General features: G+C 43.7%; 1 protein-coding gene across 1 annotated transcript in view; it reads right to left on the bottom strand.

Annotated features, from left to right (window-relative positions):
- Positions 1-7,415: 7,415 nt before the first annotated feature.
- Positions 7,416-24,154, bottom strand: part of lmo3 (LIM domain only 3) — a gene marked incomplete at both ends in the record, with an annotated part of 59,414 nt that continues 42,675 nt past the window's right edge. The window contains 2 exons of the mRNA XM_080753895.1: positions 7,416-7,527; positions 17,592-17,717. Coding sequence (XP_080610021.1) covers positions 7,416-7,527; positions 17,592-17,717 — 238 coding nt within the window. The remainder of the gene's footprint in view (positions 7,528-17,591; positions 17,718-24,154) is intronic.

Raw genomic sequence — 24,154 nt, 5'->3', positions numbered from 1 at the left:
AGTTCTTAAGTTGTTCCTTGGGGTCATATTAGCCAAGAACAGTTGAGATATTCTCTCCTAAATTAAGCGCATACATATCTTAGCCAGGTCCTCTACTATAGGAACAGTGTCCAAAAATGTGTTTGGAAAAATCGGCCTGATGGTGGCGCTATATGGGACAGATCCATGTTGAAGACAGGAGTGTAGACCAAGTGTATACTGAATTGCGTGATTTTAGGTCAAAATTTGTAGGAGCAGTGTCCAAAAAACTATTTTGCAAGAATCGGCCTCATGGTGGCGCTAGAAGAGGGTCATGTGAGAATTGATGGGAGTGTGTGTGCAAAATTTGGCATGGATCGGGGCAACGGTTGCGGAGATATGAGCAGGGCAAAAGTGTGACGTGTGACAGACTGACAGACTGACGGACAGCTGGTCGAGGTTTTGATAGTAACTGCGACCTGACGGTCGCAATAAGTAAATGAGTTGTGCCGAATTGCTCACCCCAAGTTAGCGTTGCAGGTGAGTCCACCTAAAGCGAGTCCCAGTCGAGACCGAGACCAGATGAAAAATAATAAAATACAACATAAAATCATTTGATAGGCACTGTAGAGACAACACCAAACATGGACAGAGAGCAAGTGGTCTGGCTACACACTCACACATAGCAGATCTACCAGTAAGACTCCCCAATCCAGGAGATTTTCTATTTGAATACATAAATAGGCCAAAAATGTTTTTTTCAAAAGTCGTCCAGATGGTGGCGCTAGATGGGACAGATGCGTTTTGATTACATGACTGTAGAGATACTGTGTACCGGTTTGTGTGATTTTAGGGCAAAATGTGTAGGAGCAGTGTCCAAAAATGTGTCTTGCAAGAATCGGCCTCATGGTGGCGTTAGAAGAGGGCCATGTGAGAAATGAGGGGTGGGGGAGTTTGTGGTATGACTGTCCGGCTTTGAATGATTTTTGGGCAAATTCTGTAAGAGCACTGTCCAAAAAATTGTTTTTCAAAAATCGTTCAGATGGTGGCGCTAAATGGGACAGATGCATTTTTATAACATGACTGTAGAGAGACTGTGTACCGGTTTGTGTGATTTTAGGGCAAAATCTGCAGGAGCAGTGTCCAAAAATGTGTTTTTCAAAAATCAGCCAGAAGGTGGCGCTAGATGGGACAGATGCATTTTGATGACATGACTGTAGAGATACTGTGTACCGCTTTGCGTGATTTTAGGGCCAAATCTGTTGGAGCAGTGTCCAAAATGTGTTTTGCAAGAATTGGCCTCATGGTGGCGCTATGAGAGGGCCATGTGAGAAATGATAGGCTGTATTGCGTGGCTGGTATCGTTCGGTTTCGTTCCCGCCCCATGGGCACTACATAAACTTTGCTTCATTAGAAAGATCTATTGATAGTAAGTAAGAAACAAAAAAGTTCTCTGCGTGTCACTTGCACAATCTTTGTCACCAGCCAGAAATGTGTTTAATGGGAATAAACAAACAAAAAACGAAAATCTTATGCTGCTGTTTTTGCTTGTAAAATTTGCTATATTGATTTTGGCAACACAAAATCTTTCTCAAATGTCATAACATATACATCTACCTAACATCTGAAACAAGTATCTGTGCCTTAGTCTACTCATATGCAAATTTAGATCATGTAATGTAGCAAATTTGTTGAAGGAAACACTTCAATGTAAGTGAATGTCAGTGACTGTAATTTAGTTATAATGACTTTGACAAGTAAACTTGGTGTCTATTTCATGGTTTCACAGCAAGAGAAACTCAATGGAAAACGTATCTTCATTAGAAGGAACTGTCAAGAAGATGTTTGTTGAAAAGACATAATACTACAAAACTTTACAAGTCCTGTTTGAAAAAGAGATAACTGGCAGAAGTTAGAAATGACGAGGCATCCAGAGATGGCAGTCTTAGGAGATCAGCTGCTGCTTTTCAGGAATCAATCAATGGGCAATCAACTGCAGTCCTCTAGGCAAACTTCCTGGAGTGTCAGATATTCTCCAAAGGTTTATCTACTACGAGCGGGAAGGTGACTGGACAGGACATCTCTGTGAATCAGCATGAATGCTACCAGGCCACTACAAGTACGGGCAGCAATCTTTACCTTTATATTTGCCTTAGATGAAGAAATTACCGGAAACAGCTTCAGAGGTACACAAAGCACTGATGGCAGGTGTATTTGTTGGCTGACGAGCAGATGGCAGCCACAACAGTAGTGTTTATTTTGACATGCTACTGGAACAGACATATAATGCTGATGCCAAGGAAGCAAGCAGTCTGGATGGCATTACACTCAGCCCTGTCTCTGCAGAGCTCAAGTCTATGCTCCACCTCCACCCCTCCAACCCACACCACATGTCAGCAGTGGACACTAACCCATCTACAGTGACCACATCATCCTTGCTCAACATATCTACAGGACAGTGTGCTGATTCCACAGTCAAGTGTTTCGCATGTTGTTCACTATAGTTGAAGACAAGCAAACCTGTACAGTATGTCTGCAAGACTGTCTTGTACTGATTTATTTCAGTGCCAGAACAGGTCGGAAACGGAGTGCCAGAACTGTGAGAATGTTTCAAAAGAAACAAGCTTTATGGGATGATGACTCTGATTAAGCAAGGGTCATTCATCACCATGCTGGCTTTTGGTGGAGATTTATGTCGAAATATCTTTTTTGCCACGGACATACTAAATGAGTGGACAATAATATCTACCAGAAACACATAGAAGAGCAAGCCCTGAATTACCATAACATGTGTGTAACTCTGAGAACCATTTGGTTCCATTTGTACAATCTCAGAGTTAAGGGCGTACTAGTACTGGTTGGACTCCTAATATGCCAAAATGTCACAATGTCATAGATATTCTGAAGAAAACCTGTCGACTTTGAATTAATTAATTGGGTCTTATGATCAAAAACAAGACATTATAAGATATACAATCAGCCACTGACACCTGTTGTCCGTAGTACAGACATATTGATGACCCCTGGATGAACGTGATAGGGATGAGTAATATACGCACCATGTCAGCATGTAAAATTAGCAAAATACTTGTTTTATTTCAAGATTTGCATATGCAATACATACATGTGGGAGGAAAAAGCTTAACATTTGCTGTATTTTGTCACAGCACAGCCTTACGTTTACTTATGCTGCCAACATTTGTATGCGTTTTTGTTTTGGTTGGGGGGTAGTCTCGCGTAGCCAGACAACTATTCCACAATCTCCGAATGCTATATAGTCTGGAACGGCAGCTCCCGAAAGGCGAGTATCGGAAGTAGCCAGTGCTGCACTGAACTGTAGTCCCATTGGAAACATAACAGAAACACAATAGCTCAGACAAAGTCATTCGAGCGGCCTATTCTTGTTATGGGTGTATAGTTTAAGAAAACATTTGAAAACATCATGGAGGTAACACCAACAACACCAGAGAAAGACGAAATAACGCCCCCAGAAATATTGAAAGGAGACATAACGCTTCCAGTAGGACATGTTATTGCTACTGCACCAAGGGAGCGGTTGCGTCACATCCGCTTTATCTCGCACTCATCGTTTCTATTTCCGTTTGCCAGACTGTATGCCGGGAGCATTTGCCCAAATCGCAGAGGCAACAGTCTGGCCTCGCGAGACTAGTTGGGGGGTGTCTTGATGTAGCCTACAAATGACAGATGTTGGGACACTCTGTGGTACTTAAATACATATTTTATACCTGACATGACCTTTTGTGCATTTATTATAGTCTTGTCCATTTTGGGATTTTTTCTAGTTTAGGGGGGTGTGATAGCAGCTTGATTTTCATCCATTTCTGGCCAAGATACCTTTCATTACACAGTTGGCTGTGACATGTGTTACGTATGAGACATAAGCTTTTAGCTAAATTTACTATGTGTATGTTTCATTTTGCTGGGTGCCAATCACATTCTGTACATTGAGGCGTTTTCTTCAACAAATTTGCTATATTTCACAATCTAAATTCACATATGAGAAAACAAAGGCACCAATACTTGTTTCAGATGTTTAGTAGATGTATTTATGACATTTGAGAAAGATTTTGTGTTGCCAAAATCAATATAGTACATTTTACAAGCAAAAACAGCAGCACAAGATTTTCGTTTTTTTTTTTTTTTGTTATTCACTTTTATATCCAATTCTGGCTGGTGACAAAAGTCGTGCAGGTTTCATGCGGAGAACTTTTAACCCAAAGTCCACAGGGGTATTGTCTATGCAAAAATGCATTGAATGAGTAGTGCCCAGACGTGGGAACGAAATTCATTTTCTAAGCAATTTTCCTTATAACGCAATACCGCCTATTAGGGGTTGTACTTTGGCAGCCAAGGAGTGTGTGTGCAAAGTTTGGCATGGATCGGGGCAACGGTGGCGGAGATATGAGTAGGGGAAAAGTGTGACATGTGACGTGACGGAGGGACTGACGGACTGAGAGCCGGTGGAGGTTTGGATAGTATATAGTAAGTGTAAGTAACTGCGACCTAACGGTCGCAAAAAGCTCACAAGGTGTCGCATCAGATCTGCTATTTTCAAACATTTTGAATTCCGGACTTTTAATTGTAACAGAATATTCTATATTGCAGTATTAGTTAGCTCTTTTACTAGAAGTAAAATATTTCAGTACTTTTTCCACCACGGATTGTAATGTGTTTAAATGGTGAAGTTAAGGAGAAGAAAAGTGAGAAAGAAACACAGCCACCTCCATTCAATGGTAACACATGAGAAGTGTATTACATTTGTGCTTAAAGTTATTACAATTACAGTATTTACAGTTAAGCCCTATAAAATAAACCATCTCATGCTGAGTGAACATGAAGAGAAACCATTATAATTATAATAGCAAGACAGAAACAAACAGATATTTTATATTTACAACCCAACATTTACACAACCATGAAGGTTTTGTTCATTGTGCCGCTTTCTTGTCTGGTGTTTTCTCTCTCACACACACACACACACACACACACACACACACACACACACACACACACACACACACACACACACACACACACACACACACACACACACACACACACACACACACACACACACACACACACACACACACACACACCTTAAAAATAAATGAAAATTAAAAATCTGTTTTTCCACACTTTCAGAGTGTTTATCCCTGGCCATAACAGGGACATATCTAACCATAGATTCCAAAAGAAATGAAAATAAACAATGTTTGTTTATTGTTATGCCAAAAGTATTTAAAAGTTTAATTCTGTTAACGTCCAAGACGATGACATAGACAGGCCTGTGAGTCTTGATTTCATTCACCTGTGATTCCCTCTCCACTCTCACCAACTCTAGATGAGGTCCAGTGTGGAGTGTGCATGTTCTCCCCGTGTCTCCTAGGGTAGATACCCTCACAAAAGAAAACATGCAATAATCCTGGTCTCTATAATGCCTCCCCCTGGCCAGACGGGGCGCCTGATGGAGGGGAAAGGAAATGGTTGGAATAACGTGTTCCTTCCACGCGCTACGTCCAATCAGGGGGAACTCCCCCCTGTCAGGTGATAAGAAGCAGCTTGGCCTCCTCATGCATAGAAGCATGTTCAGGGCTCTCCCCAGGTTGGCAGAGGGACAGCAGAGCCCAGGATTACAGCTTAGACCAGGGGTCTTCAACAGGGGGTCCGGGACCCCTAGGGGTCCTCAGAGTTACTACAGGGGGGCCACCAAATCTTTGTGATAGGATAATTATTTTAAATTAACAACTTGAACCCTCGCATCGCTATTCTGAGGAGAACTTTAGCCAAAAATAGCAGATCTAGATCGGCTATTTTCAGCAAATAGGTTTGGTGTAGAGGGGAAAAAGAGCAGACCGACCAAAATCATGGGATAAATTAAAAAAATATCTGAAAACATTTGAGTTGTAAAACAGGCGATTATTTTGGACCATTTTCTTCAAAACAGTGATGTCATAAAAACAGTGACTCAGTTTCAAGTAATCAGCAAAATGTCAAAATTAAGCATTTCTCTTTTTTCTTCCCTTTTTTCTCCTTCATTACGACAACAGCTTTTGAACTGAGAACTTTATCAATAAATACATTTGTACAAAAAGTAAGCCCCTCCTCCCCCTCTAAAACTACCCCCCCCCCCCCAACCGCCTTCATTAACCACTCCCCCCCCCCCCTTTACATTTAGTGGATAGTGAGTAATCCATAGACAAAAAAAAAAAAGGTTTTCTTTGGGTGAAAGAACCAGATTGAAGCAACCAGGTGAACAGCAGAAAAAAAATATTAAAATAAAATAAACAGCCCTTCTGGATGGGTGGGGTGGGGGTGGGGGGGGGGGGGGGGGGGGGGGGGCGGCATGGTTCAGTCAGTAACAAATAAAACCCACGAAAAAAAAGGTTCTTTCTTTTGTCTTTAATACTTCATGTCCGTAGTTTCATGTTATCAGCTGTAGGAGGAGCCATCGAGCCAGCCTGCAGTCTGTATGGCTCTTTATGTATTTACACTACAGCAGTCTGTATTGGGGGGGGGGGTCCGGGGTTCTGGGGACCACCAGGTCTGGAGACCACCGAGGGTAGAGGGATAGAGGGGGGGAGGGGGGGTCCGGGGTTCTGGGGGCCACCAGGGGGTCCAAATGGAACCTTAACGGCTCTCTAAGGGGTCTTGTCGACTGAGGGCTTTGTAATTAATTCATCCAAATTAATTGCATGTTTAATTGATCCAAATTAATTGCATGCTTAATCGCTTAATAAACATTCGACCTGAGAAGCATTATTATTATTATTTTCAATTAAAACACATTTTGGTAACGAGTGAATTAACAAGTGAGTTTTTTTTTTAATCTAAATTTCCCATCCTCCACTGGACCAATCGAAGCGCTGGTTGGTGCAACGCTATGATCGGTAAGCCTGAAACTCCTCCAGCGAAGAAAGGTTCCGTGGCGCAGAAAAACAAAAAAAACGAAGTGATTAGTGCTTCTCCTTTGTTGAGTGATTGTTGCAAACTCTCTTCTTTTTTTAAGTCTCTCTGTCTTCTCCTCCTCTCCACAGATATAAAAAGCTAGATGCCTCGTTCGTCTCTGCAGTTCATTGGAGCGACGTGTAACAACTGGAGGCCGGACTTCCTGGAAAAGCCAAAGGATCACCGCCAGTCAGAGTGACTACTGGCCAATCACAGCGTGTCTTTTCGGGGACTTATCCAAGGACGACAATTCAATTCAACAGAGCTCCAGCTGTTCTTACAGGCTGCGTATGTAAAGACCCGCCCCTACCTGCCTCTGATTGGCCTACCAATGTCCATTTGTGTGACGCATGTGGAAGAGATGCACACGGATTCCCTCGGTCCGTCGATGCATATGAACCAGAGCCGACGGAGGCGTCTAGCTTTCTATGTCTATGCTCCTCTCTCTCTCTTGGGAGAGGAGCTAGTGGACCTTTGGGGGGTGGGGTTCATAAGCCCCTCCCCTGGGGAGCGTACCCCTCTTTCAGAAGTCCCTCTTCGTAGTCGGACTGACACAGGATCATGTTGTTCTTCAGGAAGAACTTATCTCCCACGCAGAACCTGGCAACGCAATGCACACACACACACACACACACACACACACACACACACACACACACACACACACACACACACACACACACACACACACAGGGTGTTAATGAAATACACAAAAACAAACACACACACATATACATAGTACCAGTGTTGACTTGTCGACTGCAAATGATTAATTTGATGCATGTTGTGGGGTGTTTTGTTTACGCTAGATGGGGCTAGATTAACATTGCTAACTTGTGAACGTCACAAATTAGTGATTTAGCCACCAGATGGCACTGGTCGCTAAAAATGGGAATCACAGCGGAACCGGAGAAAGAAGATATGAAACGTCTCCATTCGCCTCCTGTTTATGTTTTTTTTTCAGAGAATGGTTTTGTTTTTTTCTCTGCTTCCATGTTCTCGTTCGCTCTCGGTCAAAACAATTTTCAATCAGTGATAACTACGGATGGCAAGGCTCAAAGAACCGTGATTTCTTTTCCCACAGAAGCACAGAAAGCGTGTCCGTGATCGATCGGAGGATTAACTCAGTAACAGTGTATCTAATTAATTAATTAACTCAGTAACAGTGTATCTAATTCATTAATTTACTCAGTAACAGTGTATCTAATTCATTAATTAATTAACTCAGTAACAGTGTATCTAATTCATTAATTAATTAACTCAGTAACAGTGTATCTAATTCATTAATTTACTCAGTAACAGTGTATCTAATTCATTAATTAATTAACTCAGTAACAGTGTATCTAATTCATTCATTAATTAACTCAGTAACAGTGTATCTAATTCATTAATTAATTAACTCAGTAACAGTGTATCTAGTTCATTCATTAATTAACTCAGTAACAGTGTATCTAATTCATTAATTAACTCAGTAACAGTGTATCTAATTCATTAATTAACTCAGTAACAGTGTATCTAATTCATTAATTAACTCAGTAACAGTGTATCTAATTCATTAATTAACTCAGTAACAGTGTATCTAATTCATTAATTAACTCAGTAACAGTGTATCTAATTCATTACGGTATGAAGACGTTGTTTTCCAGGGTTTTCGGGGCCCTGCAGCCAATCAGGTCAGAGAACCACTAGATTACATAACTGACCAAGACATAGCAAACCAAAACAAACACATCGTTAGTTGGTTGCTCCAGGGCTGCGACTCAGAGACAGACTTTTACCGCCAATCGACCGCGTAAGCGAACTCGTTGTGCCGAGGAGTCTCCCCAGGTAACACCCCCCCTGTCCCCCCCCCCCCCCCCCCACGCCCACATTACCGCCCCCTGTAGCTCTTTGTCTGCGCTGCGCGTCTAAACCAGGAGAACTGGTTTTCTCCTCCTTGAGCTTGTAGATCTGACAATTTCAAATAGCTGATGCGTATACTGTAGGCTTAAAGTGGTGCATGCTGTGTTAATTAACACGTTTTGTCGGGGGACCCCCGGGGGTCCTTGAGGGGGCCCCCGGACCATGCTTCGTTTTTAGAGAAGTCACACATTCACAATTAAATCATAACAATCATATTCATAATGAAATCCATCTCCAGCAATTGAAAAGCATTTAGTTATTTGGCCCGTGAAAAATATCTAAGCTGATATGAAATACAATAAAACAAATGAACTAACAGACGAGCAGATATGCAACAGCGTGTTTTTTTTGGGGGGGAATCCATCGCTAATTGGTCCCAAATGTATCGTGCGTCGGGTTGGTCTGTCTCTCCCACTCTGCCTGCGAGGCCAGACGTGAAAGCAAATAATTCCCTCCTGAGTTAACAAGCTAGCGCTGCTGTTTAGCGCTCCCATAGCCCAGAGTTAACAAGGTAGCGTTGCTGTTTAGCGCTCCCATAGCCCAGAGTTAACAAGGTAGCGTTGCTGTTTAGCGCTCCCATAGCCCAGAGTTAACGAGCTAGCTAGCGCTCATGTTTACTACTCCCATAGCCCAGAGGTAGCTAGCTAGCGCTCGTCTTACCGTTACCTGAGATAGCCTAGCGCTTGCTCTGCCAGGCCCCCCCCCCCACACACACACACACAGCCCAGTTGGCTAGCTGCTATAGCTGTTAGCACTGCGTTACAGCGTGAAAACTAAACATCCAAGGAGTAACACAGTCTAGCTGTGCAAATTTGTGTATTTTTGGTTTCTTTCTGAAAGCTGAAAGTCAAAAGGCCCGACTGAAAAACACTGAGTTAATGACATCATAAACTAAACCCCTCCCCCTTTACCATTCACCCAACAATGTGGGTGTGGCTAACTTCAGCTGGGTCACCACCCACCTGACAACCAGGCATACTTAATGAACTGGTGGGTGTGGCCACATACAAAAACATAACTTTAACACTTTACAGTCGTGACTGAAAGTATTGGCACCCTTGCATTTGTTTAAAAAAAACAACACACCATGGTCTAGATCAGGGTTTTTCAAAGTGGGTGACGGGGCACCCTGGGGTGCCGCGACGACAGTCCAGGGGGGCCGCGAGATCATTTGGTAATATTTCGAATTTATTTGGACACTTAGAATAGAATAGAGCTTTATTGTCACATCACATGAATTACAGGTAAAACAGTGGGTGAAAAACATTGTGGTGCAGCTTAAAACAACAGCAGCAGTTAAAAGTGAAAACTGTGCAAAACCTCCCAAAACCTTAATAAAGCCTATCAACCATAAAAGAATAAAAGATACAATAATAAATAAAATACACTACTCAATTCCAATGTGACCAGCAGTCCCTACACTACTGCTTGTTCAGCATTCTCACAACCGTGGGGAAAAAACTTTTGAGCATCCTGTTGGTGGTGCTTGGGATGCTTATGTATCGTTTCCCAGGCCGGGGGTTTCTGCAGGCTTGAAACAGTTTATTGCTGGGGTGGTAAGTGTCTTTTATGATGCCTTTTGCCCTGGCTGCACATCTTTTGTCGCACAGTCCTTGGAGGGATGGAAGTTCACCCCCAATGATGCGCTGGGCCGCTTTCACCACCCTCAGTAAGGCACCCTTGTCGTGTACAGTGCAACTCCCGTACCAGGCAGTGCAACAGTACAGCAGGATGCTTTCAACTGTGCTGTTATAAAAGGACCGAAGAATGCTGGGGCTTACACTGAACTTCTTCAGCTGCCGGAGGCAGTGGAGGCGTTGTTCGGCCTTCTTCGCCACGGGTGTGGTGTGGGTTGACCACTTCAGGTCCTCTGTGATGTGCACCCCGAGGAACTTAAATTGACTGACCTTTTCCACCGCAACTCCATTGATGAAAATTGGGGCGTGCTCTCTCTTTGGAACCCTGTAGTCCACGATCAGCTCCTTGGTTTTGTTCGCATTTAGGGTGAGGTCCTCCTGGCATCGCAGTGCCAGCAGGCTGATCTCCTCCCTGTATGCAGCATCATCGTCGTCGACAATCATGCCCATGACTGTCGTGTCGTCGGCATACTTGACGATGATGTTGGAGCTGAGCTTGGCCTCGCAGTCGTGAGTATACAAGGAATAGAGGAGGGGGCTCATCACACAGCCCTGGGGGGTGCCCCAGTGTTGAGGGTCAGGGGGTCAGATGTTATGTCACCCATTCTCACCACTTGGCGGCGGTTTGTCAGGAAGTCCCTTATCCATGTGCACAGTGCCGGGTGCACACCTAAGACTTTCAGCTTTGAGTCAAGCCTGGCAGGAACGATGGTATTAAAGGCTGAAGAATAGTCCACAAACAGCATTCTGACACACCTGCTGCCCTTGTTCTTCACGTCCAGATGTTGTAGAACGGAATGGAGAGCCAGTGCAATTGCATCGTCTGTCGATCGATTCTGACGATATGCAAATTGCCAGGGGTCCAGAGTAGGGGGCAGCCTCGCACAGATGTGGTCCCTCACCAGCCTCTCAAAACATTTGCATGCGATGGAGGTTAGTGCGACTGGTCTCCAGTCATTCAGCACCGCCGTCTTAGACTGCTTTGGGACCGGGACAATCGTGGACATCTTAAAGCTGTCAGGGACCACTCCCTGGGAAAGGGAGAGGTTAAAGATGTCCGTGTAAACGTCCGCTAGCTGGTCCGCACAAGACTTGAGGACCCGGCCTGGTATGTTGTCCGGACCGGAAGCCTTGCGGATATTCAGCCCTTTAAATGCCCTCCGCACGTCATGGACAGAGATGGTCAGCGGGCAGGCGACTTGGGACGGGGACGGTGCAGGTTCTGCAGTGTCTGTGGCCTCCAGCTCGAACCGGGTGAAAAAAGTGTTCAGCTTGTTGGGAAGAGAGGCAGGGGGATTCTCGATGTGCTTGGTTCCACCCTTGTAGTTTGTGATGTTCTGTAGACCTTGCCACTTTCTCGTTACATCCCCGCTGTTAAATTGGTCCTCCAGTTTTGCCCCATACTCCTTCTTGGCCTTTCGGATGGTCCTCTGGAGGTCAGCCCGGGTGGTTCCGATGTCTCCAGCCTGAAAGGCTGCGTTACGGGCCTGAAGTGCCACATGGACCTCGCTGTTCAGCCAGGGGTGCTGGTTGGGGTACACTCGGATGAGCTTCCTCTGGACAGTGTCATTGATGCAGTCTAAGATGTGGGCTGTTGACTGCATCTGTGTAGTCACTGACATTGTCCTCAGAGGCCCGCCTGTGCACCCCCCAGTCCGTGTGGTGGAGCCGGACCTGGAGTTCAGTGAGGGACTGCTCTGTCCAGACACTGACTTCCCGCACTGTGACAGGTGTTTGCTTCAGCCTTTACCTGTAGGCGGGCAGCAGATGGATGGCCATGTGGTCTGACTTCCCAGTCTCACTTTCCAATGGTGGTCGGAGCAGGGCCTTATAGCCATTCTTGACAGTGCTGTAACAGTGGTCCAGGGTCCTTTCTCCTCTTGTGGCCACTTTAATGTGCTGATAGTAATGTGGGAGAACCTTATTCAAGTTGGCCTTGTTAAAGTCTCCTGCCACTACAAGGGCAGCATTTGGATGTGCAGTCTCCTGACTTGAAGAAATATTTTGTATCATTTCAAACTTGAAGTACAAAGTAATTTTTTTTTATATATGCGAGGCGTTGTGTGCTTGTAGATCTGCTGTTTTCACTAGTTTAGAACATTTTATAGATGATAAATACAAAACGAACGGTTTTGGACATACAAGGTTTCCACCCAAAAATGACGATATGCTATAAATATAAGGTGCTGGGAGTGAAAATTATAATGTAGGGGTGCCTCGGATTAAAAAAATATTCATGGGGTGCTCTGAGACCAAAACGTTTGGGAACGTTGGGAATCTAGACCAGGGGGGTCTAGATTGCACACAGTGAAGGAACATCAAGGTCTCTGGAGATGGACTTGGAGCCTTCAGATTGTCCATGCTTGGCTATGATCTGACCTCTGACCTTTTTGTTTGGTCCATGCTCAGTGTTTGACACAAAACAGCAGAATGAGGCGTTAGAACGCGTACACATTTTGTGTTTCATTATTTTATGCTTTAACTATTGAAAAATAGCAGATATACAAGCTCACAGCGCGGCACCGAGTGCCGCGCTGCGAGCTTGTAGATCTGCTATTTTTGAAAAATCGTGAAAATTAGAATTTTGACCCGATTCTATAAGTGTCTTTTGAATCCTTCTAAGATTTTTGGAAAAAACCTATGTTTCTATGTCAGCAATCTGGCCAGCCAACGTCAAAGAAAAGGTCCTTTTCACTTAACTGGAGCTCAGTTATTCTGTTCTTGAGAGACTACTATGTCAGTGGTGCTCAAACCTTTTCATGTGAAGGACCCCCAAAATGATATGTATTTGGCCACGGACCCCCATCTCAAAATATCTAGTTCCAGGGACCACCCAGAAGCAAAATTTGAGTTACAACCGTTCGCTTTAAAATATATTCAAAGATTTGCACACATTTTCACGACTTTTTCAAAAATAGCAGATCTACAAGCTCGCAGCGCGAGCTTGTAGATCTGGGACACGCAGGTGCTCTGAGACACCCCATATTCATGGGGTGTCTCAGAGCACCCCATGAATATTTTTTACAAGCTCGCAGCGCGGCACTCGGTGGTCCTGAGTACTATTTCCATCACGGATAGTCTTGCAGAAAACGTTAGAGAGGCAGCGCGACGTGTTGTGAGCTTGGAGGTCGGCTATTTTAGGTGCTTGATACCAAACTGAACTAAGCATAATCAAGTCAATACTGGAGATGTGGCTGCATTCAAGTTCAGGAGAATTTGGACAAGGCAATTCTCTTGAATGCTGCTTTCAGGTATGGCATGGAAAGAGGGGGCATTTGCATTTCTTTCACCATAGTGAAAACTGCCATCATGGTCCTGAGAGGGCACTTTTTACAGACGGGTAAAAGGGCAGGGGCTCAAGCCCCCTTTGATGTCTATGTGTACACGTGGCTGGTCTCAAACAAACATCAAAGCCTCCCCCCCCCCCCCCCCCCCCCCACAGTGATCTAATCAGCAGGTCAAATGGTGCGGCGCGCGGAGCGACGTTTATCGCCGGAGAAAACCTTTATTGACGGGAAGAAAAGAAGAAAAGTAGAAATCTGATAAACGGACGGCGAGAGGACGGAGCGGGGGGAGGGGGGGGGGGGTCACGGCGTGTAATTACCCCCTCGATCCTGTTGGGGTCAGCGACGAGGCGCAACGCTGCACTGCTGTTTGAAAAGCATCGACTTTTCATTTCATTTCTAACCTGTGTTTCTTCTCCAAAGACATCGAGGTTGAACCTCGTTCGCAGTGCCGTCAAGATGCATCTCAATAAATCAATATTCACAAAAACAAACAGCTGTTGCAGACACTTGTAGGTGTGCAATTAAAGACTTAAATTGACCGTATGTTATGGGAGAATACATGTTGAATTTAAGCTGTCGCTCATTCCAAGTGGTCGGAGCATTAAAGGTGAAAAAAAAAAACATAAAAAAGTTCTGAGGTCGAGACGTCGACTCTGCAATTAATGGCGAGAGCCATAAATCTTCGTCCGAGAAGCCGCGGTGAGACAACCAACCCCCCTTAACGACCCGCAGACCGGCAGGTAACGATGTTTATTTCAACCGTTTCGTATCACGCTAATGTAAGAAGAAAGATCTGTGTATGTGTGTGCGTGTGTGCGTGTGTGTGTGTGTGTGTGTGTGTGTGTGTGTGTGTGTGCGCGTGTGCGTGTGTGTGTGTGAGTGTGTGTGTGCAAGCTTGCGCGCGCGCGCGTGTGTGTGTGTGTCTCTGTGTGTGTGTGTGTGTGTGTGTGTGTGTGTGTGTGTGTGTAGAGAGAGATTAGCTGACTGCTTCCATTAGCAGAGATTTCTGCAGCTGCTCTAAACAGAAAGACAATAACCCAGCGCTAATTGTCCGTAACCGGCCTCTCCTCTCCTCGCTACGCATCTGGCAGGGGTGTGCATGTGTGTGTGCGTGCGTGCGTATGTGTGTGTCAGAGAGAGAGAGAGAGAGAGAGAGAGAGAGAGATGAACAAAAGATAGCAGATCTACAAAATCACAATGTGCCGCAGTGTACAGTAGCACGTATGTTATTGAGCTTGTAGATCAGCCATTTCTTCTGGCTTTAGAGTTTGTAAATGAAAAAGAAAGAATCATGAAAACCGTTCTGTATATTTTCACACCTTTTCAAAGGTAGTGGAAATAGCAGATCCACCAGGGGGCGCTGCTACTGATGTGCCCTTTCAACTGGCTTTCCCGTAAATGTCCTGCTAATGTATTTTTTTCCACAGGTTTCTTTCACTGTTTTGCCTTTTTAGTTTTTATAGAGAATGGAGCGTATTTTTTCAGAAACTCTCAATTGTCAGGAAACCACTCCATTCACATTGAAAAACACAATCCACCTTCATAGGTAGATTTAAACTTCTAAGTCACAGAAGGTCATTCAAATAGCAAACATAGCTGATCTACAAGCTCAATGGTCTGCCAATACACTGGAAATCTACAGTCTTGCCGATGGAATCATATTATAAATCTACTCTACAATGGCAGGAATTGTTAAAGGACAACTTTGTTTTTTTTACAACAAGGGTTCATATTTTAGATTGTAATTAGAGAAAAGAAAACGTGAGTGTTAAAATGTTTTCATTTGCTTCGTTCTATTGTTTTATCGCGTTTACCGTGCTAAAATCAAATGTGGGCATGCGTACGCATGGGAGCATGCGTACAAGTGGGTAAATATGTCTTTTTAGACACAATAAGCCAGCAGTTTCTTTATTGCTATTTTAAGTAACACTTCTAGCCCCCATAAGTCACATCCAACCATGAAAGGTTGCGTTGTGAGTCTTGGGAATGGGCTTATTCTGTGTAAAATGACAGCCACTTGTACGCATGCTGCCATAATTGGCCAACAATTACTTTCACGCCGTTCACAGCTTTCAAACCAAAAACATCCGCTTGGAAATCCGGTCAGGCATTCATGAGATAGCAGCCATCATGTTTTCTTCAAATGGAAACAAACATGGCTGCCATGTTTGAAAGATGGGGTTGGTCTGGGGGTCAAACATGCACATTTAGTGATCGCGATCATGCCTAGTAGATCGAAGGAAGTAAAACACGGCCCAAAACTCTGGAAACGTGGGCGTGGCGGCGTCAGACAACGGGAAAAACTGGGAAATCTCGTGAGGGGGCAGAGTATGAGTTAAATACTGTACTTAAAGGGACTACAGAGTATGAGTTAAATACTGTACTTAAAGGGACTAGACCATGAATTTAAAATGTTATGTATTTCTTTGGTGTCCCACCAGCACGTTCTATCCTCACAAAGTCCTATTTCTGACCGTTGTCTTTCTCAGTTTATGGGCAGATCTATGTAAGCAGGTCTCAGAACGGGCTGTGAGATTTTAGGTCTGACTGTGACATCACAATGGGGACCATTTGCTACTGCTGTGCTGAGTGGGGGTTGGGGAGGGGTGGGCAGGCCTGCTGAGCAGGAGGTGGGGAGGAGTGTGGGGCCGAAACTGGCTCAATAGCGCAGTCCTCCCACTCAGGACAAGGTGGTACTGCAGCTGAAAATGTTCTGAAAGCCAGGCAGAAATGACAGGGGCTCTGTATTCAGGAGTGGTAATTTAGCCTCAAACCTTTTGAAAAACCTTTTTGGGACACAGATAATGTTATATAAACGTTTAAATTAGTGTTGCCCGATCCCGATCACGTGATCGGATCGGCCGCCGATATGGCCGTTTTTATAAGATCGGAGATCGGGGAAAAAAAATCGGGAAAAAAAAAAGTTTTTTTTTTTTTTTTTTTTTTTCCAAAAAAATATTTTCTGGGAGTACTGAAAGTTACAGGTAAGTTGAATGCGATATGAAATGTAAGCTTACCATAATCACAGTAATCCTTAATCATTTTCAATCATATTCAAGGGCTTTTGGAGAAATGAGACAGACAGAGCACTGCAGAGGGAAGGTGATTGTGTCAGACTCTGTGTACAGCTGGCAGCTGATGCCAATAAGTAGTAATTGGCCCCTTGCTAATGGATCAAAGGAAGGCAATTATGTCTCTCTGCACTGTCAACTAGCTCAGTGGTTCTCAACTTGTGGGTCGGGACCCCCAGGGGGGTCCTCAAATTATTTTGGGGGGGTCCCCAGATGATTAACTTAATGTGCAACATTGTTTTCTCTCTCAACAGTAAACAAATCAACATAAAGTTTAAGTGTATAGAGGGTATCTGCACATTTCGAAAGTGAAAAATTAAGGACTTTTTAATACCTCTAAAATGACAAATTAAACATTGGCCAAATTGTCAAATATTAAAGCCAGAAATTGTGAAAATAGCCGATCTACATGCTCACAACTCCTCGCGTTGCGAGGCGTTGTGAGCATGTAGATCTGCTATTTTCACAATAGAACCGTGTTATACAAAATATACTTCCTCAACTCTTCAGGGTCGGGGGTCCCCAGTTAAAATATGATTATTTTGGGGGTCACGGCCTGAAAAGGTTGAGAACCAAGTGATAGAATGAATAGAATTTTTTCTTCTTCTTAATGCCTTGCCAAAAGATCGGATCGGGAAAGATCGGGATCGAATCGGAAGCAATGATATTTGATCGGTATCGGATCGGGAGCAAAAAAACCCTGATCGGGGCATCCCTAGTTTAAATGCATGGTGTAGAACCTTTAAGTAGTCTAAGAGTTAAAGTACCTCTGATTACAGAGTTGACATGCAAAGCAGTCCAGGTGGTAAACGTTGTCCTTGGCTCTCATCACCATCTCGAAGGCGGGGATCAGTTTACTGCAGGCCGCGCAGTTCCCTGTGACCCCGAACAACCTGGGGGAGACAATGTAAACAAACACTTGTTACCATGGAGACACAACGTAAACACACACCTGTTACCATGACAACCTGGAACCACAATGTAAACAAACACCTGTTACCACGACAACCTGTAAACAAACGACTACAAAAAGGCAAGGCAAGGCCGTTGTGTTTGTATTTTAACACATTTCGACAACAGGACAACACAATGTGCTTTATAAACCAACAGTAATATTTTGATGTAAATAAAGCAACCTGCAACGTAAACAAACAAACAAACACATGTTAGCAGGAGTATTTATGTTTTGAAGTACCAGGGTTGAGTACTTTGTCCATCAATGGTTTTCTCTCACTATATTGACACACACACACACACACACACACACACACACACACACACACGCACACACGCACGCACACACGCACACACATGCACACACACAGTGTCTGTCTGTCTGTCTGTCTGTCTGTCTGTCTATCAGTCTTCTCTTTGAAATTCCGATGCGAGCGAAAAGCGTGAATTTAAATGTTGTCTCTTTAAATATACATGCTGTTTTGTCAGTCAAGGGTAGACAAGCCCCCCCCCCCCCCCCCCCACACACACACACATGTGTTATTCTGTCTTCTATTGCACAGAACTAAAACTCTATAAAGAAAAAAATAAAGTACAGCGACGCGTTCCTAAAACCCGCTGAGATGAATCTGGAATTGATACATATATTACCAATTATAATCTGTGTGTGCTAAGAGAGGAGAGGAGAGGAGAGGAGAGGAGAGGAGGAGAGGAGAGGCTCCTATCTAGCTCGCCGGTTTGGGTTTGATGTCGAGGATGACAAGACAAGTGTCTTTGAATTCATTACAAGAGAGAGAAAAAAACTCATCTTAATTATGCCCCCCCCCCCCTCCCTCGAGAGCCATTAGCATCTGGTGGCATCAACCCTGGCCGAGCGAGATGGAGAGAACGAGTGGCAGGTGTGTGCGTGTGTCTGTGCGTGTGCGTGTGTGTGCGTGCGTGTGTGTGTAGTGGTTCAACATTTTTAGCTCGGGGCCCAAAGTACAACCAAGCGTGCTGCGTTTATATGAAAGACCCAGCTGTGGTCATCGGTGGTATTGCATCCTAAACCGATAAGCCCCTGTCCTTTACAGTCATGCAAAAACACAAGACATGAATCATATCTATATCTGGGACATACACACCTAATGTAATGTTGTTCAAATCTGTTCATATCTATATCTGGGACATACACACATAGTAATGTTGTTCAAATCTGTTAATATCTTTATCTGGGACATACATACATAATAATGTTGTTCAAATCTGTTCATATCTATGCCGAAAATCGACTTGAAAATCGACTCATGCTCACCGCGACTCAAAAAGTATGAGTCGAAAAATGTTTTAATCGCTTGTTCAAAAACGTTATAAGCGTTAATGTTTTCCAAATGTGAGAGGACCGGTGTGTGTGTGTCTGTGTCGGAGACGAGTGCATGTCTGTGTTGTGCATGCATGCATCGCAGATTCGCATGCATGCGGTGCTAGTCAGGTCCGCGGACTACTGGTTGAGAAACACTACTAGACTGGTCTGATCGTGTACACGCGTCATAGCGATGCACACTGAGTCGCTGACTGGATGTGTTTTGTTTACCTCCTGCCTTTGCATGCATGCTTGACACGAAAGCTCGCTTGTTAATGGCAGCGTTGCCTCGTGTGCGGTGATTTTGTCAAGATTGACACAAAACAAAATACTCTACTCGTCGTTAATGTGACACACCCGTGGACGCGGTCGGGGAGGGAGAGCGAGGCAGACTAAAGCTCCACATTTGATACACTAGCCTGGGTGCCAGCCTGAACGCTCCCACTACGTTCCATGGACTTTGTCACTCCACTTCTAGTCTCTAGAGAACAGACTCCATGCCAACGCAAGTGATAGGTATTTTGTTGTGGTTCATCTTTTTATCAATACATATTGATGACCAACTGACCACCTGACCCTAAGGCACAGTGACTGTGTCCTGCCATAATGTCATGTGCAGCATTTACAAGGCCGGCTTCTGTCTGGTAGAACTGAGGCCTTATCTACTGCCATGGAGCCTGTACCAAAAGCAATGAGAATTGTTTTGGTTTATAAGGCTCAGACTGGTGTCATGCAGACACCAGCGAAGGACTCTTTGTCTTGTCATTTGTGGACAAGAAACATCCTATGAACTGTTGAAATGTCATCTATTGACTAACGAAATGACCATACTTATACTCATGTCAAAACATAATTTGTCAGAGAGAGCACGAACCATTGATTATTCTGTACTGTACCTGTCTTGAATACTCTCTCTCCAGTAAACATTCCATTCTCACTCTGAATCACTCTCCTGTCTTATTTCTTTGTGATGGATTATTGTATCTCATAGGGGATTAAGAAGGTGTTGTTGTTTACAAATAATATATTTATCAGCAAGGAAGAGCAATTATTTATTATAATTATTATTAGGGCTTTGATGCAAGTTCTGATGGGTGCAGCTGCATAAATTGACGAGTCGATTTTCGGCCTCGGCGCGTCGATTCGCAAATTATGTGTCGATTAACATCCCTAGTTCAAATCTGTTCATATCTTTATCTGGGACATACATACTGTACATAATAATGTTGTTCAAATCTGTTCATATCTATATCTGAGGCATACAGACATATGTAATGTAAATCTTATCTATATCTGTAACGTTACAGATATTGTACGGAATTTTACCGAAATAGGGCTATTTCTTCCTATCTTGGGAGTATGAATATCCCTCCGTAAGGGAGGCTTGATGGCCAGTGGTTTTGGCATGAAAATCACTCAACGATTATGTCCTACAACAAATGATCCACAAACAAAGGACGTGTCTTTTAGCTTTTATGCCTTGCACGCACACTGAAGTAGAGCGCCTTTGATCTGACATAGGCTCGAATCTAGCCGGCAGAACCTCTGACGAATGTCTGGTAGGACTCTTTCAATACCTAGCCCGGTCTACCCTTTGGGTTTGTTTCTCTACTGAGGTCTGTCGAGAGTGCTGTACTTAGCTTAGTGCTATGCTTAGCTTATTGCTTCTTCCGGGAGTCACTGGAGTCTACCAAGCCCAACAGACACGCTGGCTTATATACACAAGGTTTCGACGCGTGACGTGGCATGACATGACACGTTCTCTTAGCAACCACTCCCTATACAGACATTGCTATTGTACGGTTTATGCTGTCGGCCCGGCAACACATGCTGTCTATGACGCTAGTCTCATGTGACATGCCATCTATGACGACAGTCCCTGTGACATGAGGGATCCTCTCCATATATCTCCATACATAGGGTTCTCCAAGTCTCCATGTTTAGGCCAAACGAGTTCTCCAATTCTCCATGTATGGGCCAAAATACCTAACGTTGAGCTTAACCGTGAAACGTTCTTAACACACATTCATACATAAAGCACACACAAAACTGAACCCTGAATTAAACTGGAGTAAGAAGAATAATTTCCCAATCTGCGCATATAATAGGCTTAAACAACAAGTAGCATGAATGCATTTCTTTGTTCATGTTGACTGTAGGTCAGTTGTCAGGTTATTTAACTGGAATCTACGGAAAGTGAAACTTGCAGTTGGAACGCTGGAGCAACATTATATTATACAGTATATTTGCAACTTCTTTCTTTACATACCATTTCCCGTCCACTTTCCATCAAACCGTTTTCACACTGAAGGCGTTAAGTTTTAGCGCATACGCATAAGACCCATACAATGTGTATGTGCGACTTCTTTTGGACGCTAGGTGGTAGCAATACACCATATATCACCTCAACTTTAGGAGAAAGTCCTACAGATATACAGTAGATATACATATGTAATGTTGCTGCGACTGGGAAGAACAAGTCAGACTGCATGATGACTATTCTGCCAGACTGGACTTAACTCATTTATTGCCACGCCCCGAGTTGGCAGTTTTTTTTTTTTTTTTTTTACTTCCTGCTTACTGCTACTTACTTCTGGTAAGATCGCGACCGCGAAATGCATGTTTGACCCCCAGAACAACTTCAAACATGGCAGCCACGCACGCACGCACGCACGCACGCACGCACGCAGGTTTATCACTAACTATGAGCCTAAAGCTGAAAAAATAGCAGATCTACAAGCTTGTAATAGATCTGCATTCTTTTTTCCCTGGTTACCCGACACCATATAAATCAGTCCCAACTCTCTCTCTCTCTAATCCTTCAATCTAACCTCGAAAACTGGATCTGTTCTCAACCAGAACACATCCATTCATCTACACACACACACACACACACACACACACACACACACACACACACACACACACACACACACACACACACACACCTCGTCTGTCTCTCTCTCTCTCTCTCTCTCTCTCTCTCTCTCTCTCTCTCTCTCTGGGGCGATCATTGATCAGGGTCCCATTAGCGCCTTAAATGACACTTAATTACCCACTACATTAACCATGAGATGGGGGGGGCATCAGTCAACATGATGAATGGCTGGGTGTCCAACTACCCCCCCCCCCCCCCCCCCCCACACACACACACACACACACACACACTACAACACCCCCCCCCCCACACACACCCACACACACCCCACAACCTCGCTCCACTCTCATTAGCATCTCTGTTAGCATGGGAAGCTCGTATGTCGTCCACCTCGGGGAGAATAATGCCCTTATGTTTCCCCTTATATGGAGCTGAATTAATACTAGTAAGACACCTCAGGGTGACTTGCGACCTCAGGGTGACATGCGACCTTGTCGCGCCAATTCTTGGCCATCTGGCCAGTGATGTATATGGGACCAGTTACTCATATATGGAGACCCCTTCATGATAGTTATGTCAAAACATGCCCATATATGGACATTACCAAATATGGGCATTCCCAGATATGTCCTTAATATTGATAACATAATATCCTTAATAATGTCCTTAATATTGACAATATAGGAATCTCCATATATGGGCATAACAAGTACATAAGTAATGCAAAGCAGGGCCTTGGTTTGATGCCTGTGGATCTCCATATATGGGCATAAGGGGGTACCCTAACATTCTCATTTTCGGCTTGGGATCAGAAATCTCCATGTATGGGCATAAAAGGTTTGTTTTCTTTTTCTGGGAATGACCATATGTATTTTATCCTTTATTAATAATATGTATCCATATACATACAATATATGTTATGCCCATACATGGAGATCCCTATCTGAACCAGCCACACAGATATGGGCCATGCCATCTGGACAGTATTTTGGGGCTTTTTCTGCTGTTTATTGACAGTAGGCTGACAGGAAATGGGGAGAGAGATGAGGACTTGAGGTTGCAAGTCAGGACTTGAACCTGTGACGCTGCAAAAGCTGGATTACCAGCCTAGATGTCTGGAACACTACCCATGTGTTCCAGAGCAGCAGTTGATTTTCAGTACTGTGTGGTTCATTTGTTTCTCATTTTGGTATGTTTCACCTTGACTTTGTTTATGAAGACATGACTTGTTGAGATTACTTGAGATTAGGTTTTTTTCTTTTTCTGGGAATGACCATATATGGACTTTTATACCCTGAGAAATCTCGTAGCTTGTCTGGCTGTCAGTACTGGAAGTGATGTCGCGTGACATCCTTTTTATGCCCATACATGAGTCATTCTGTACCACATCACTGTGACTCACTAACATCACGTGACATCACTTCCTGTACTGACAGTCAGACAATACTGACAGTCAGACAAGCTACGAGATTTCTCAGGGTAAAACAAAATAAAATAAATATAGGAGTGCCCTGAGCCAGAACCCCGGAACCCCTAGCTGGTATAACGGCCTCTCTCCATAAAAAGGGCGGGAATGAGGAGATGACTTATATATGACAAAATATCATTTTCCTAAAAAAATATAAAATAGGACAATAGTTTAACCCTCTAAGGCCCACTGTTGTAATATTACAACGTTTGTATTTTATCCAAAAAAAGGTTTAAATCATTTTATTTTAGCTACCCCTACCACCTAAACATCACCATTGGATTCTATTGTTTAGTATTACAATGCCATTGGCCGCAATATTTGCATATAAATACCCCCCACAGGGGCTGACAACTTAATTTTTTTACAAGAAGGGTTCATATTTTAGATTGTAATTAAAGAATATAAATGATGAGTGTTAAAATTATTTAATTTACTTCTTTCTATTGTTTTAGAGATTCTTATTTCAGTGGCTGGGGGCATGCGTACAAGTGACTAAATGTGTCATTTTACACAGAATAAGCCCATTCCCAAGATACAACTTAACCTTTCATGGTTGGATGTGACTTATGGGGGCTAGTAGTGTTACTGTAAATAGCAATAAAGAAACTGCTGGCTTATTGTGTCTAAAGAGACATATTTAGCCACTTGTACGCATGCCCCCATGTGTACGCATGCCCCACATTTT

This window comes from Nannobrachium achirus (genome assembly GCF_963921795.1).
Source record: "Nannobrachium achirus genome assembly, chromosome: 23".
Classification (NCBI taxonomy): domain Eukaryota; kingdom Metazoa; phylum Chordata; class Actinopteri; order Myctophiformes; family Myctophidae; genus Nannobrachium; species Nannobrachium achirus.
This window is presented reverse-complemented; position numbering and strand designations above follow the sequence as displayed.